Below are 17,777 nucleotides of genomic sequence, written 5' to 3'. Positions count from 1 at the left end.
ATGGAAACTCTATTTCTTGATTAATGCAATATTTTTTGGCATTTTAATAAAAATAATAATGTTATTGATCATTGTTTTTATAGCAACGTTACTGATCATCTTAAGGGCATCTTCAAGGTGGACCCGTAAACCTCCCGCAACTGTCCGGACCACGCTATCCGGACCGTGGAAGCCATCCGACACCGACCTGTATCGGTCCGTGGAGCGGTCCGGTCGCAATTTATCCCACAAACCGGAGACAAAAGCGGGGGAGGTTTGCGGGAGTCCGGACCGCTCTCATGCCCGTTTTCTGACCACCCTGGCCCACCAAAAAACCCCTCCCGCCTGTCCCGCGCTTTCCATCCCACGCCTAGCGCCACTTGTCATGCTGCATTCATGTCATCCTAGAGCATACAGGGCCGGCATTGATGCCGCTATTTGACCGGACGGGAAGGCGGCACAGATGGAAGCGACCTCTTGGGCATCACCGCTGCTTCAATGAGGATGCTGCGTCCCGAGAAATCTACTCCGGCCGCTGCACCGCATTGAAGCGGGCTGACCGCCCCTTCGCCTGCCCTGGTCGCGGCTATTTAGGCCACACTCCGGCGTCGTCCAGATCCGCACCGTCCTCCTCCCCCTCTCCGAGCCCTTCCTTCTCTCCGAGCCTAGCGGCGATGCCGAAGTCCTAGTTCTACACGCTGGTAGGTGGCACCGGTGGAAGTTCGTCGTCAGGAGGATTGTCGCACCGCCGCCATCGCCGACCTGGACCATCCGCATCCAAGGCGGCAGACTCCTCCAGCAAGGAGGAGATAGTCCTCTCCGACGACGGGAAGGACTAGCTGCAGCAACGGCCACGTCTGCTTTCGGAGGCGGCTCTGGTGGACGAAGAATTCGTCCGTGAGATGGAGATCATGACGGAGCGCTCACTCCGGCAGACGGGTCCAATGCCACCATTGTCGGTGCGTGTTAAGGAGGAGCCACCCTTCCACCGCGGGTCCGCGTTAAGCGGGAGGCGGCATCCCCATGCTGGCAGGTGAAGGACGAGCTGGCATCCGACCACACAACCGCGGCCTCCACATCAGCGGCCGTAAGCAAGAGTCGACGTCCCCCCAACGTCTCCACCGCGTGAAAGAGGAGCCGCTACGCACGGATCTACGGGCCCTTTTCACCACCACGAGGCCAACACCGCATCAAAGAGGAGCTGCCGCCCGCGATCGCCAAGGCACCTGGCCACATCCTCCACTATCTCAGAGGCGACGGTTACAACGGTGCCTTTGGCTCTCGGGCCGTGCTATCCGAGGCCGAGCGCGGTGCGGCAGCAGGCGAGCTACGACCAACGCAATGTTGGTCGCCACTCCGAGTTCGCCAAGACGGACATGGCGCCAGAGTGGGTCCGCAACGACCCCGACCTTGCTGCTGTTGGAAATATGCCCTAGAGGCAATAATAAAATGGTTATTATTATATTTCCTTGTTCATGATAATTTTCTATTGTTCATGCTATAATTGTGTTATCCGGAAATCGTAATACATGTGTGAATACATAGACCACAACATGTCCCTAGTGAGCCTCTAGTTGACTAGCTTGTTGATCAACAGATAGTCATGGTTTCCTGACTATGGACATTGGATGTCATTGATAACGGGATCACATCATTAGGAGAATGATGTGATGGACAAGACCCAATCCTAAGCATAGCACAAGATCGTGTAGTTCGTTTGCTAGAGCTTTTCCAAATGTCAAGTATCATTTCCTTAGACCATGAGATTGTGCAACTCCCGGATACCATAGGAGTGCTTTGGGTGTGCCAAACGTCACAATGTAACTGGGTGGCTATAAAGGTGCAATACGGGTATCTCCGAAAGTGTCTGTTGGGTTGGCACGAATCGAGACTGGGATTTGTCACTCCGTATGATGGAGAGGTATCTCTGGGCCCACTCGGTAATGCATCATCATAATGAGCTCAATGTGACCAAGTGTTTGGTCACGGGATCATGCATTACGGTACGAGTAAAGTGACTTGCCGGTAACGAGATTGAACAAGGATTGGGATACCGACGATCGAATCTCGGGCAAGTAACGTACCGATTGACAAAGGGAATTGTATACGGGATTGATTGAATCCTCGACATCGTGGTTCATCCGATGAGATCATCGTGGAACATGTGGGAGACAACATGGGTATCCAAATCCCGCTATTGGTTATTGACCGGAGAGTCGTCTCGGTCATGTCTGCATGTCTCCCGAACCCGTAGGGTCTACACACTTAAGGTTCGGTGACGCTAGAGTTGTAGAGATATTAGTATGCGGTTAACCAAAAGTTGTTCCGAGTCCCGTATGAGATCCCGGACGTCACGAGGAGTTCCGGAATGGTCCGGAGGTAAAGATTTATATATGGGAAGTCCTATTTTGGCCACCGGAAAATGTTCGGGATTTTTCGGTATTGTACCGGGAAGGTTCTAGAAGGTTCCGAAGTGGGGCCCACCTGCATGGGGGGACCCACATGAACGTGGGTAGTGGGGGCAAGGCCCCACACCCCTGATCAAGGCGCACCAAGATCCCACCTTAGAAGGAATAAGATCATATCCCGAAGGGATAAGATCAAGATCCCTAAAAAGGGGGATAACAATCGGTGGGGAAGGGAAATGATTGGATTTCTTTCCCCCACCTTTGCCAACGCCCCAATGGACTTGGAGGGCAAGAAACAAGCCCCCTCCACCCCTATATATAGTGGGGAGGGGCATGGGAGCAGCACCCCAGGCCCTGGCGCCTCCCTCCCTCCCGTGACACCTCTTCCTCCCCGCTTGCGCTTGGCGAAGCCCTGCCGGGATCCCGCTACTTCCACCACCACGCCGTCGTGCTGCTGGATCTCCATCAACTTCTCCTCCCCCCTTGCTGGATCAAGAAGGAGGAGACGTCCCCGCTCCGTACGTGTGTTGAACGCGGAGGTGCCGTCCGTTCGGCGCTAGGATCATCGGTGATTTGGATCACGACGAGTACAACTCCATCAACCCCGTTCTCTTGAACGCTTCCGCGCGCGATCTACAAGGGTATGTAGATGCACTCCCCTCTCTCTCGTTGCTAGATGACTCCATAGATTGATTTTGGTGATACGTAGAAAATTTTAAATTTCTGCTACGATCCCCAACAGTGGCATCATGAGCTAGGTCTATGCGTAGTTTCTATGCACGAGTAGAACACAAACTTGTTGTGGGCGTAGATGTTGTCAATTTTCTTGCCACTACTAGTCTTATCTTGTTTTGGCGGCATCGTGGGATGAAGCGGCCCGGACCGACCTTACACGTACGCTTACGTGAGACAGGTTTCACCGACTGACATGCACTAGTTGCATAAGGTGGCTAGCGGGTGTCTGTCTCTCCCACTTTAGTCGAATCGGATTCGATGAAAAGGGTCCTTATAAAGGGTAAATAGAAGTTGGCATATCACGTTGTGGTTTTACGTAGGTAAGAAACGTTCTTGCTAGAAACCTATAGAAGCCACGTAAAAACATGCAACAACAATTAGAGGACGTCTAACTTGTTTTTGCAGCATATGCCTTGTGATGTGATATGGCCAAAAGGATGTGATGAATGAAATATATGTGATGTATGAGATTGATCATGTTCTTGTAATAGGAATCACGACTTGCATGTCGATGAGTATGACAACCGGCAGGAGCCATAGGAGTTGTCTTTATTATTTGTATGACCTGCGTGTCATTGAATAACGCCATGTAAATTACTTTACTTTATTGCTAAACACGTTAGCCATAGAAGTAGAAGTAATCGTTGGCGTGACAACTTCATGAAGACACGATGATGGAGATCATGGTGTCATGCCGGTGACGAAGATGATCATGGCGCCCCGAAGATGGAGATCAAAGGAGCAATATGATACTGGCCATATCATGTCACTATTTGATTGCATGTGATGTTTATCATGTTTTACATCTTATTTGCTTAGAACGACGGTAGCTTAAATAAGATGATCCCTCGCAATAATTTCAAGAAAGTGTTCCCCCTGACTATGCACCGTTGCGAAGGTTCGTTGTTTCGAAGCACCACGTGATGATCGGGTGTGATAGATTCTAACGTTTGAATACAACGGGTGTAAGCCAGATTTACACACGCAATACACTTAGGTTGACTTGACGAGCCTAGCATGTACAGACATGGCCTCGGAACACGGAAGACCGAAAGGTCGAGTATGAGTCGTATAGAAGATACGATCAACATGAAGATGTTCACCGATGTTGACTAGTCCGTCTCACGTGATGATCGGACACGGCCTAGTTGACTCGGATCATGTTTCACTTAGATGACTAGAGGGATGTCTATCTGAGTGGGAGTTCATCGAATAATTTGATTAGATGAACTTAATTATCATGAACTTAGTCTAAAATCTTTACAATATGTCTTGTAGATCAAATGGCCCACGCTAATGTTGCCCTCAACTTCAACGCGTTCCTAGAGAAAACCAAGCTGAAAGATGAAGGCAGCAACTATACGGACTGGGTCCGGAACCTGAGGATCATCCTTGTAGCTGCCAAGAAAGACTATGTCCTAGAAGCACCGCTAGGTGACGCACCCATCCCAGAGAACCAAGACGTTATGAACGCTTGGCAGCAGCGCGCTGATGATTACTCCCTCGTTCAGTGCGGCATGCTTTACATCTTAGAACCGGGGCTCCAAAAGCGTTTTGAGCAACACGGAGCATATGAGATGTTCGAAGAGCTGAAAATGGTTTTCCAAGCTCATGCCCGGGTCGAGAGATATGAAGTCTCCGACAAGTTCTTCAGTTGTAAGATGGAGGAAAATAGTTCTGTCAGTGAGCACATACTCAAAATGTCTGGGTTACACAACCGCTTGACTCAGCTGGGAGTTAATCTCCCGGATGACGCGGTCATTGACAGAATCCTTCAGTCACTTCCACCGAGCTACAAGAGCTTTGTGATGAACTTCAATATGCAGGGGATGGAAAAGACCATTCCTGAGGTATATTCAATGCTGAAATCAGCAGAGGTGGAGATCAAAAAGGAACATCAAGTGTTGATGGTGAATAAAACCACTAAGTTCAAGAAAGGCAAGGGTAAGAAGAACTTCAAGAAGGACGGCAAGGGAGTTGCCGCGCCCGGTAAGCCAGTTGCCGGGAAGAAGCCAAAGAATGGACCCAAGCCTGAGACTGAGTGCTTTTATTGCAAGGGAAGTGGTCACTGGAAGCGGAACTGCCCCAAGTACTTAGCGGACAAGAAGGCCGGCAACACCAAAGGTATATGTGATATACATGTTATTGATGTGTACCTTACGAGCACTCGTAGTAGCTCCTGGATATTTGATACCGGTGCGGTTGCTCATATTTGTAACTCAAAGCAGGAGCTGCAGAATAAACGGAGACTGGCAAAGGACGAGGTGACGATGCGCGTCGGGAATGGTTCCAAGGTCGATGTGATCGCCGTCGGCACGCTACCTCTACATTTACCTACGGGATTAGTTTTAAACCTCAATAATTGTTATTTAGTGCCAGCTTTGAGCATGAACATTGTATCAGGATCTCGTTTAATTCGAGATGGCTACTCATTTAAATCCGAGAATAATGGTTGTTCTATTTATATGAGAGATATGTTTTATGGTCATGCCCCGCTGGTTAATGGTTTATTCTTAATGAATCTCGAACGTAGTGTTACACATATTCATAGTGTGAATACCAAAAGATGTAAGGTTGATAAGATAGTTCCACATACTTGTGGCACTGCCGTCTTGGTCACATTGGTGTCAAACGCATGAAGAAGCTCCATGCAGATGGACTTTTGGAGTCTCTTGATTACGAATCATTTGACACGTGCGAACCATGCCTCATGGGTAAGATGACCAAGACTCCATTCTCCGGAACAATGGAGCGAGCAACCAACTTATTGGAAATCATACATACTGATGTGTGTGGTCCAATGAGTGTTGAGGCTCGCGGTGGCTATCGTTATGTTCTCACTCTCACTGATGACTTGAGTAGATATGGGTATGTCTACCTAATGAAACACAAGTCTGAGACCTTTGAAAAGTTCAAGGAATTTCAGAGTGAGGTTGAGAATCAACGTGACAGAAAAATAAAGTTCTTACGATCAGATCGTGGAGGGCAATATTTGAGTCACGAATTTGGCACACACTTAAGGAAATGTGGAATAGTTTCACAACTCACGCCGCCTGGAACACCTCAGCGAAATGGGGTGTCCGAACGTCGTAATCGCACTCTATTGGATATGGTGCGATCTATGATGTCTCTTACCGATCTACCGCTCTCATTTTGGGGCTATGCTTTAGAGACTGCCGCATTCACTTTAAATAGGGCTCCGTCGAAATCCGTTGAGACGACACCGTATGAATTATGGTTTGGGAAGAAACCTAAGCTGTCGTTTCTAAAAGTTTGGGGATGTGATGCTTATGTCAAGAAACTTCAACCTGAAAAGCTCGAACCCAAGTCGGAAAATGCGTCTTCATAGGATACCCTAAGGAAACCATTGGGTATACCTTCTACCTCAGATCCGAAGGCAAGATCTTTGTTGCCAAGAACGGGTCCTTTCTGGAGAAAGAGTTTCTCTCGAAAGAAGTAAGTGGGAGGAAAGTGGAACTTGATGAAGTACTACCTCTTGAACCGGAAAGTAGCGCAGCTCAGGAAGATGTTCCTATGGTGCCTGCACTGACTAGAGAGGAAGTTAATGATGATGATGATCAAGGTACTTTGGATCAAGCTCCTACTGAACTTCGTAGGTCCACAAGGACACGTTCCGCGCCAGAGTGGTACGGCAACCCTGTCTTGGAAATCATGTTGTTAGACAACGGTGAACCTTCGAACTATGAAGAAGCAATGGCGGGCCCAGATTCCGACAAATGGCTTGAAGCCATGCAATCCGAGATAGGATCCATGTATGAAAACAAAGTGTGGACTTTGACAGACTTGCCCGATGATCGGCGAGCGATAGAAAACAAATGGATCTTTAAGAAGAAGACAGACGCGGATGGTAATGTTACCATCTATAAAGCTCGACTTGTCGCTAAGGGTTATCGACAAGTTCAAGGGGTTGACTACGATGAGACTTTCTCACCCGTAGCGAAGCTGAAGTCCGTCCGAATCATGTTAGCAATTGCCGCATACTATGATTATGAGATATGGCAAATGGACGTCAAAACGGCATTCCTTAACGGCTTTCTTAAGGAAGAATTGTATATGATGCAGCCGGAAGGTTTTGTCGATCCTAAGAATGCTAACAAGGTATGCAAGCTCCAGCGCTCCATCTATGGGCTGGTGCAAGCATCTCGGAGTTGGAACATTCGATTTGATGAGATGATCAAAGCGTTTGGGTTTACACAGACTTATGGAGAAGCCTGTGTTTACAAGAAAGTGAGTGGGAGCTCTGTAGCATTTCTCATATTATATGTGGATGACATACTGTTGATGGGAAATGATATAGAATTCTTGGGAAGCATAAAGGCCTACTTGAACAAGTGTTTTTCAATGAAGGACCTTGGAGAAGCTGCTTATATATTAGGCATCAAGATCTATAGAGATAGATCAAGCCTCATTGGTCTTTCACAAAGTACGTACCTTGACAAGATATTGAAGAAGTTCAATATGGTTCAGTCCAAGAAGGGGTTCTTGCCTGTATTGCAAGGTGTGCAATTGAGCATGGCTCAATGCCCGACCACGGCAGAAGATAGAGAAAAGATGAGTGTCGTCCCCTATGCCTCGGCCATAGGGTCTATTATGTATGCCATGCTGTGTACCAGACCTGATGTAAACCTTGCCGTAAGTTTGGTAGGAAGGTACCAAAGTAATCCCGGCATGGAACACCGGACAGCGGTCAAGAATATCCTGAAGTACCTGAAGAGGACTAAGGATATGTTTCTCGTTTATGGAGGTGACGAAGAGCTCGTCGTAAAGGGTTACATCGATGCTAGCTTCGACACAGATCTGGATGACTCTAAGTCACAAACCGGATACGTGTATATTTTGAATGGTGGGGCAATAAGCTGGTGCAGTTGCAAGCAAAGCGTTGTGGCGGGATCTACATGTGAAGCGGAATACATGGCGGCCTCAGAGGCAGCACAAGAAGCAATCTGGGTGAAGGAGTTCATTACCGACCTAGGAGTTATTCCCAATGCGTCGGGCCCGATGACTCTCTTTTGTGACAACACTGGAGCTATTGCCCTTGCCAAGGAGCCCAGGTTTCACAGGAAGACCAGGCATATCAAGCGTCGCTTCAACTCCATTCGTGAAAATGTTCAAAATGGAGACATAGATATTTGTAAAGTACATACGGACCTGAATGTAGCAGATCCGTTGACTAAACCTCTCCGTAGAGCAAAACATGATCAACACCAGAACTCTATGGGTGTTCGATTCATCACAATGTAACTAGATTATTGACTCTAGTGCAAGTGGGAGACTGTTGGAAATATGCCCTAGAGGCAATAATAAAATGGTTATTATTATATTTCCTTGTTCATGATAATTGTCTATTGTTCATGCTATAATTGTGTTATCCGGAAATCGTAATACATGTGTGAATACATAGACCACAACATGTCCCTAGTGAGCCTCTAGTTGACTAGCTCGTTGATCAACAGATAGTCATGGTTTCCTGACTATGGACATTGGATGTCATTGATAACGGGATCACATCATTAGGAGAATGATGTGATGGACAAGACCCAATCCTAAGCATAGCACAAGATCGTGTAGTTCGTTTGCTAGAGCTTTTCCAAATGTCAAGTATCATTTCCTTAGACCATGAGATTGTGCAACTCCCGGATACCATAGGAGTGCTTTGGGTGTGCCAAACGTCACAAGGTAACTGGGTGGCTATAAAGGTGCAATACGGGTATCTCCGAAAGTGTCTGTTGGGTTGGCACGAATCGAGACTGGGATTTGTCACTCCATATGACGGAGAGGTATCTCTGGGCCCACTCGGTAATGCATCATCATAATGAGCTCAATGTGACCAAGTGTTTGGTCACGGGATCATGCATTACGGTACGAGTAAAGTGACTTGCCGGTAACGAGATTGAACAAGGTATTGGGATACCGACGATCGAATCTCGGGCAAGTAACGTACCGATTGACAAAGGGAATTGTATACGGGATTGATTGAATCCTCGACATCGTGGTTCATCCGATGAGATCATCGTGGAACATGTGGGAGCCAACATGGGTATCCAGATCCCGCTGTTGGTTATTGACCGGAGAGTCATCTCGGTCATGTCTGCATGTCTCCCGAACCCGTAGGGTCTACACACTTAAGGTTCGGTGACGCTAGAGTTGTAGAGATATTAGTATGCGGTTAACCGAAAGTTTTTCGGAGTCCCGGATGAGATCCCGGACGTCACGAGGAGTTCCAGAATGGTCCGGAGGTAAAGATTTATATATGGGAAGTCCTATTTTGGCCACCGGAAAATGTTCGGGATTTTTCGGTATTGTACCGGGAAGGTTCTAGAAGGTTCCAAAGTGGGGCCCACCTGCATGGGGAGACCCACATGAACGTGGGTAGTGGGGGCAAGGCCCCACACCCCTGATCAAGGCGCACCAAGATCCCACCTTAGAAGGAATAAGATCATATCCCGAAGGGATAAGATCAAGATCCCTAAAAAGGGGGATAACAATCGGTGGGGAAGGGAAATGATGGGATTTCTTTCCCCCACCTTTGCCAATGCCCCAATGGACTTGGAGGGCAAGAAACCAGCCCCCTCCACCCCTATATATAGTGGGGAGGCACATGGGAGCAGCACCCCAAGCCCTGGCGCCTCCCTCCCTCCCGTGACACCTCTTCCTCCCCGCTTGCGCTTGGCGAAGCCCTGCCGGGATCCCGCTACTTCCACCACCACGCCGTCGTGCTGCTGGATCTCCATCAACTTCTCCTCCCCCTTGCTGGATCAAGAAGGGGGAGACGTCCCCGCTCCGTACGTGTGTTGAACGCGGAGGTGCCGTCCGTTCGGCGCTAGGATCATCGGTGATTTGGATCACGACGAGTACAACTCCATCAACCCCGTTCTCTTGAACGCTTCCGCGCGCGATCTACAAGGGTATGTAGATGCACTCCCCTCTCTCTCGTTGCTAGATGACTCCATAGATTGATCTTGGTGATACGTAGAAAATTTTAAATTTCTGCTACGATCCCCAACAGCTACCACGTGGACACTCGACCGCTCCGTCACCGCGGCGGAGATGGCCGTCAGGCGCCGCCGCCACCTCGACGGCAAGCTCGCCAAGATCGTGGCCGCTCAACGACTACTACGCGAACGCCGGTCGTGGCAAGGCCGCCGCCAGGGCTTCGTAGGCCACGTCGTTAGTGGTCGCAGCGGCCTTCGGTATGGCGCAACAGGAGGCAAAGCGGCTCCTCCGCGAGCGGCAGGCTGTCGCGGCCCTCCAGCGCCGTTTTGCCGCTGGAGGGACCACCACCACCACGACGACACTGACGAAGACGGCGGTGTGGCAGGGCAGGGCGGCCACGCGTACGAGGACCTATATAGGGTTTAGGTTCTTTTTTTGTTTTCTAGTTAAACGGTCGAAATATCGATCTTTTTTAATAAATTATATCCGATCTTGAATAAAACCATCCGCTTTGAACGAGTTTTGTCCTGTTTGTTTGAGTTGTTGTGAAAATGTATGCGACTGGCGTTGGATGGTTGTCTTCCGCATCCGTGTCCGCGAACTAGTCCCCCTGTCTACGGACGGACGCGAAAAGATTTTTGCAGGTTGCCATTGAAGATGCCCTCACTAGTTATAGGTGCAGTGCACTGAGCAGCCAAAATGCCTATAAGCAGTATCGCCATCGGTTGCTCGTTAGGATTAATTTTAGTGTGTTAGGCATATTTTTTAAGGCAGAAAAGATTAATTCCTTACACAGAAACAGAGTCATATGCTATTATCAAAACAGACCAGTCAGCCGCCGCCTCTTGACCTAGCCAGCCGCCGCCTCCAAAAAGCTAGGTTACTCTGCCTCCTGCCGTCGCCGACGCTGGTCTGTCCCGTCTCCGGTGGCCTTAGGGCCATGGAGGCGGAGTGGATCTCGCCCCTTGCCGGTGGGAGGGCTCTGTTTTTAGATTCTTTTTCCGAACTTTGTTAGGGTTTTGTCCTGCTCAGGAAGGCGAGACAGCGGCGGCTCCCTGAAGATGGAATAAAGGTCTCCCCGCCTAGCCCCCGTTACGGTGATGCGTCTAGCATTATCGGTGGGCGTGTGGAGGTGTGCCTCTGGCGGATCTGTCTTTAGTGGATTTGCTCGGATCTGTTCGTCGTTCGTTTTCATTCGTGTGTCGTTAGGTTGGATCCTTTTGATCTACACTCTTCATCTGCGGCGGTTGTTTTTCTGGTGCGTTGGTTCTATGGGGCCTTAGCACGACGACTTTCCGACTGTCTACTACAACAAGGTTTACCCGACTCCGGCGAGGAAGGGGCGATGACAGCGGCGCGCCTTGGCTCGCTTCAGTGCTTGTAGTTGTCGCTGGGTGGTCTACGGATCTTAATGTAATTTTTATTATTTTTAGTGTTCGTTGTACTACCATGATTGAAAATGAATAGATTGGAAAAAAAAGTCATATGCTATTGCATGCCTCAAAATATCTAGACCATGGCCAACTAGCAAGGAGTTATAGTTTGAGTTATTGACTCGCCTTATTTGCTATGTATGACAGGCTATGCCAACCGTTGGGATAGGCCTAACTTCCTTGACAGGATGGACATGCCTCGACTTGTCCTACAGTCATTCTGTTCGATCAAGGTCCTTAATTCAGCGCTGGCAAAGCCTTCCCTGTTGGTTGGGGAGGGCAGTAAAATTGCTTCTACTTTTGTAAATTCCAAACCAAAGAAACACGACTTTTTTTTACAAATGCGCAGCAGGTGTTCACATGATGAGCTATAACTGCGGGTCGCGGCACAAATGTACCGTCATTGTACATGGCTGAAGCTGATGTTTCCCGCAAATAAAAGGCTATGACTGGTGTATGTAGCAAAGTTCAATTGCTCCTGACCACTATCAATATATAGTTTTACATCATACACACACAGAGAGGGGGAGAGAGATGCGGGTCATATTATGGTGCCTGGTTTCGGGCTAGGAAGGCATCAGGAATCTCGGGTTTGCGCCTCTTCAAATTTTAGCTTATACAACACAGAACCAATGTGTGTGTTTGTTAACACTCCTTTCCAGAGCTCCGGAGACGTTGGCGCACACGCCTGCGGGTGAAGTTGACCGCCGTAGCAACCATCTCATATGTAGTTTCATGCTGAATCAATTGGGATTGGCTATATGTAAGTCGCCTGAACAAAAAATTGGGTCAGTCGATCCTATGAGCCATCGGATGCAAGATAAACGACCAGATCAGCTTCTCCAACGGCTCAACAGTTATTGTTTATCGTCTTCTACCTAGAACAGCCCGATCTACCGCCAGCCTAACCGCATGTTGTCGCAGCCCGCAGCCATCCCTCTAACCCTGGCCATGATCATTTTTTCAATGAACTGCACCCCACCCCCTAACACCCTTAAGATAGATCATGGGGTAGCTTCTTCAGCGAGAGGCGGCTGCCTCCTTCCTACGAAAATTGACTTATATTTAGCTATTGCGGAATCGATTTAGGTTCAATACGGATGAGGAATATCAACGCTCAAATGTTTTGAATGCCAAGTAATTATGCAAAGCGCATCCAGAAACAAGCATAGCAGCGCCCACCCAGCCTCCTCCCCGCTCGGGATTTCTGGCCGTCGGATCAGTTTTTTGATGAATTCTGGGCCGTCCGATCACGCCCTCAGATGATATCGGCCGTCGGATCAAGCCCGGATCACTGCTACAATGAATAGTGATGAATAGTGGCCTCCATTCGGTTTTCCTTACTGACTTTTCTTACTCTGGAATTACTTTTCTGCCTCGCTGACGTGTGGGGTCACTCGCTGGTGGGCCACGCCGGTCAGCGACTATGGCTGTGATCGTGGCTTGTGTGGTTCGTCGGCATCCTTTCCAGTGTGCCACCGCATGTATTTTCGCTGCCCCGACAAGGGCATTTTCGTCATTTCAGACCCAGGGATATAAAAGCCAGCCGCTCCCGTGGAGACGACCTAGCCGTCCTGCTCCTCCCGCACTCACGCCGTCCCCTCTCCTTCCTCTCTTTCTCCTCTGCGCCTGCCTCCCTCCCTCCCCATCGACCTGCGCCTGCCTCCCTCCCCATCGGCCCCCTCCCCCCGTCGCTCATCCTCTTGCGTCACCCGAAGGGGAGCCGCCGCCGCTCGGCCCTCTCCCCCTCGGCGTCGAGCGGCTCATGGCGGTGCCGGATCCGGTGTCGGGGTCCAGGGGCACGCAGGATCGAGGCGTGACAACTCATTGGTGAGCGCGGCGGCCGCCATGGACGAGCTCAAGCCGGTCATGTGGGCGCGTTGGTTAGCGCGGCGGCGGCCGTGGCCGAGCTCGAGCCCGGGTGCACCGGCGAGGGTACTAGGGGGATTTCACCGTGATCTCCTCCTCGTCATCGGTCAGGTGATGGTCCTCGCGATCCCGTCTTGGCTCCTTCGAGGCGTTCTTCTGGCCGATCCTCACTTCCCCTCTTTTCCTTTTTCATTAGTTGTCTTGCAGGTAGTTCGAGAGTGTGACCTCTTGGCCGTGCGGTTTGCTTGCCGTCACCTTGGCCGCCGGCATGCCGTTGAAGAGTGTATTGTTCTGGTCCCTTTCCTAGCCCTGTGCTACCTTTGCTGGTTCCTTCCCTGCCCGATTCTGATGATTACCTAGGTTCATTTTTGCCTGTTTGGCGGAGATGTCATTAGGATTTGTTTTGCTGGTTAGTGACCAGTAGTGTTCTTCCTCTTGCAGCGGATAAGTTGTGGCTCTTCGAGGATAGCTCACATTGCTTAGTTGCGCAGGTGACTGCCTTTTTGGATCCTACAGTTTTGGCATTATGTGGATTTATTTTGGCATTATATCCCATCTTGTTTCTATTGTTTTGGCAAAGTGTGTGTTTACTTTGGAATTACATGCTCATAGTATTTGTATAAGGATAAAATTTGTTTTGTCGTCACATTCTCATACTGTTTGTTTAAGGAACGGGTTCTCATGCATCTGTCTGTATATTTTTCAGCATCAGATGGTCTATTTTAGCATTTTTGGTTCATATTGAGAAATTGAGAACTATAACAAGCGTTGCTTATTTTTCTCACCCTGCATTTTGTAGAGAACTAGGAGATCTCATCTAACTATCTTGGCTGAGCTTGTTCAATTGACAAGGTATCTCTCTCATCCTGTATTTTTTTCGATCATCTTTGAAAGTACAGTGTACCTAACGTCCTAACCAATGCCATCCTATTTGTATAGGCGGTGGTAACTTCAGAATTTCATGAATGAGAATATTGTTTATATTGTCAGAAGTTCACATCATGTGCCTTCCCTTCAGTTTTCACATGAAACTAATTTTTCTCCCATGTTTAGAATTTATACATAAGTGTTGACCGACTCTTCATGTTCATTGCCTACTTTGACATTATTTTTTTAAGAATGTCTTTTAATGGTGTTTGATCAATCTTATCAGTTAACCACACTACATGTTCTGCATTCTTGCTTTGTTTGTTGGCTATGTTTCTTGGCTGGGTTGGTGTGCAGGATAATATGGGTGAATTAACAATCAAAAATGAAAAACGGTGCAGGGCTAGGGGCTAGACAGTGGTGAATTAACACACTATTAGTGACAAAGTAAAAAGAAACTGGTTCCGAGCATTCGGGTTGCAGGTTCTGAGGTGTGATCGTTGAGGTGGGGTAGCAAATATAGTTAGCAGTATTGTATCCTAACCTGGAGAACATCCATTTACTAATTTTGGGTCCGGAGTTCTGTTAGTGAATTAGAAAATAGTGAGCCCCTGCTCTGAGGCCAAGGTACGCCAATGATCGTCCAAGGTACGCCAATGATCAAAAGAACACCTGAATGAAAAAAAGTTCTTCGATTTGCAGCGAACTTTCAGTAGATATCGTCTCTATTTCTTTTACATGTGGATATTGTTGTTTCAAAGCAAATTTCACCGTTAAGTTTTACCAGGTTTTGTTACCTATAATCTGTTTTTTTTCAGGGTTCTTTTTTTTGGTTTTATCAGGTTTTGTTACCTATAATCTGTTTTTATCAGTTTTTCTTGCTTATTCTCTCTAATCAGAAAAGGAGCCTGAAAATCTGCATTTACATTTGCAGATACGGCAGGAAAGTACAGCTTATCCAGAGACACCAATTGGGAGAGGTACAACATATGCATTTCAAAGAGAACTGGACTCTGCTAATTTTGATTTCACCAAGGTTGAAATTTTAAATTCAGAACTTCAGTGATGCTTACTGTTCTCTTTCCTTGACAATGTTTGCACAATATATATATTGTAGAGACAGTAAATATTTGTGCCTTGTGAGAATAGGTCTGCTGTCAAGTGACATCATGCAACATAGATTTAGAACGAAGATTAAGATATGTTTCTGTACAGCGACTACTGCGATCGATAGTACAAAATAAATAGCTTGAATGGATTTAGCATTTAGAACAAAATAAGATACGGAAATTCTAAAGCTACCCTTCTTGTGGATCGACTAATAAATCCATGTAATATTTTGAGAAAGAGTTAAATCCGTATATGTTGTTTGAGTGGCCTTTTAATTAAGATACTGGACTATGTTGGTACACATATATTTGGATGCTTGTGATTGGCTGGAAAGAACAGAAACTTAGATTTGTTGTTGGACTAAACTGAGACTGAGTAGGTCATAGCCTTTTGGCTGATGCATCCTTCAGTATACCAAAACACTTGCTATTTTTCATGTTCTTGTACGCGATGGGTTTAGGGACACAAACAATTATTTGTTTTATCTACAAAAAACTTTTGCTTCAAGATTACAATGTGTTAAATGCGCTTTCGTGCTTAGTTAAAGTATAAGTATTGCTTATATGTGATTTCAGTTCAGCTTGACCAATTTTCTTTGCTCTGCTTTTTCCCTCCCTCTCCACTGAATATGACCATGTTCAAAATAAAATGCGCATTAACACTTATGAGAGTAACCATATTTTATTTTTGTTGGGACTCTTCTCTCTAGGTTTGCGTTGATCCCACTCTCTTGCATTTTTGCTTTCACAATTACTAGGACTCCAGTAATAACCACATTATGAAATGGGCGATAATCAGCGACGCTATTTACATCAGTGATGACGAAGGTATGGGTGTATATATAGAGTACCAGCGTCGTTGTCTCTAATTCCTATTAACGATGTTGTATCCGACGCTGGTTGTCTCAAATATTCAGGTAAGCGCCGCCATAAACGCCAACGTGCCAAAAAGACAAGGGGTCGAGCTCCATGTAGCGAACCATGTCTTTGTGAGAGGACCTTAACAAGAGGTAGCATGCTGGCCTTATGCCATTGTTCAATACTTTGCATGTTAAATGAACTCTTACACACCATTGTTCAATAGATTGTTCTTCGCAAGTTAGACTGAACTCTTACGCATAGGACCAATATGGTGCGAACTATGGGGCAAACCATCGCTCACTATCCACAAGCGCGGTCAGTTAAAAGAACATAACCGTATTATCCATGATTTTTTTTGGGCTATGGCTTGATTGGTTAAACTAAATACTCACAGCATGTTCATGTGACGTGCCAATGTGAGAAGTCGAACGTGAAGACAATCAAGTGAAGTTATCCAATAGTATGCTTTAGTTGAACTGTATAGGTCCGCTCTGGCTTGATTTTGTTGTCTAACTCTACTCTGTGTATCTAACTTAATGTGAATTGATCGTCCTGCCTTAGTTTTGGAACAAAGAAATGTTTCCCTTTTATTATGAGCCTCCAGATCATTTGTTGTACTGATTAAATATTTCCTACTCACCTTGCTTTTGGTATACCCAACATTGTTCTTGATTTACTTTTGGAACACAATATATGTTTCCCCTTATTCATGAGCTTCCAGATCAACTGTTCTACTGAATAAATATATCAGGTTTGCCTTTCTTTTGCGTATACTCTAATTGCTTTGGCCTTTGGCATATATAACTTTGACAAAATTGTATGTACTGGACTTGGTTATCCTGCCTTTTTTATGGCACATCCTTGATGTAGTGAGATAATCCATCCTGACCAATCTGTCTAATTCCCTTTGGGAGTACTAAACACTTTGATTAAATGCTGGGACAACGCAATGAGCCAGGCACCCTGCGTGGATATTATAACTACTATGTCATGTATGACATTTGCTGCCTATTTTGGTATGATCAAATTTTATGGAAAACACCGCCGTACAAAGTAATGGAAGGTTTAGATCACATGTAGTGAACCATGTCTATGTGACAGGACCTTGACAAGTGATAACACCATAATCTCCATTGCTTGCATTTAGAAATCCTTTTCAAACGTTTGACTAAACATATATAAGCAAAGATTTTTTTTTTGATAAACATATAGGGCCACAGTTGGGTAGTTTCAACTTCTTAAGACATGAATGTGTCTATGCAGGTGAATTGAACATCTGCCCCATTCGAAATCAAGCAACTACTCAATTCTGCCTAATAATCTCACATGCCGATGTTGAACTGCATAATGTCTTGTATCACATGTGAATTTTTCTTCTTTTATTTTGTGACCATGTTTGAATGCGTATGTTAAAGCTGAATTCCTACTAAGCTTGAGCATTAACTACTTGACCACAACGTTAGGACCGGCAGCCTCGCGCCAAGGGGCGCTCCGATCTAATAATCGTTAGTGTCAGTGGCGTAGGCAGCCCTGAGCCACACCCCGGGCCCAACAGCTCGTGC

General features: G+C 46.9%; 1 protein-coding gene across 12 annotated transcripts; it reads left to right on the top strand.

Moving 5' to 3' along the window:
* Nucleotides 1-13,072: 13,072 nt before the first annotated feature.
* LOC109736495 (uncharacterized) lies at nt 13,073-16,925 on the top strand. 12 transcript variants are annotated; one of them, XR_012187178.1, is made up of 8 exons: nt 13,073-13,489; nt 13,586-13,661; nt 13,820-13,869; nt 14,178-14,230; nt 15,180-15,281; nt 16,065-16,182; nt 16,272-16,364; nt 16,439-16,925. XR_012187178.1 is itself a non-coding variant. In XM_040391924.3 (8 exons), the coding sequence occupies exons 1-8, from the start codon at nt 13,358-13,360 to the stop codon at nt 16,474-16,476; spliced, it is 558 nt and encodes a 185-aa protein (XP_040247858.1). In that variant the 5' UTR covers nt 13,074-13,357; the 3' UTR covers nt 16,477-16,925. The 12 variants fall into 12 exon arrangements, 1 of the variants encoding a protein (XP_040247858.1); XR_012187189.1 differs by having other exon boundaries at nt 13,575-13,661; nt 14,318-15,225; nt 16,113-16,182; XR_012187188.1 differs by having other exon boundaries at nt 13,575-13,661; nt 14,318-15,225.
* Nucleotides 16,926-17,777: the final 852 nt, after the last annotated feature.

Source organism: Aegilops tauschii, chromosome 6 (genome assembly GCF_002575655.3).
Source record: "Aegilops tauschii subsp. strangulata cultivar AL8/78 chromosome 6, Aet v6.0, whole genome shotgun sequence".
Lineage (NCBI taxonomy): Eukaryota > Viridiplantae > Streptophyta > Magnoliopsida > Poales > Poaceae > Aegilops > Aegilops tauschii.
Note: the sequence above shows the minus strand (reverse complement) of the source record. Positions and strands in the feature narration are given on the sequence as shown.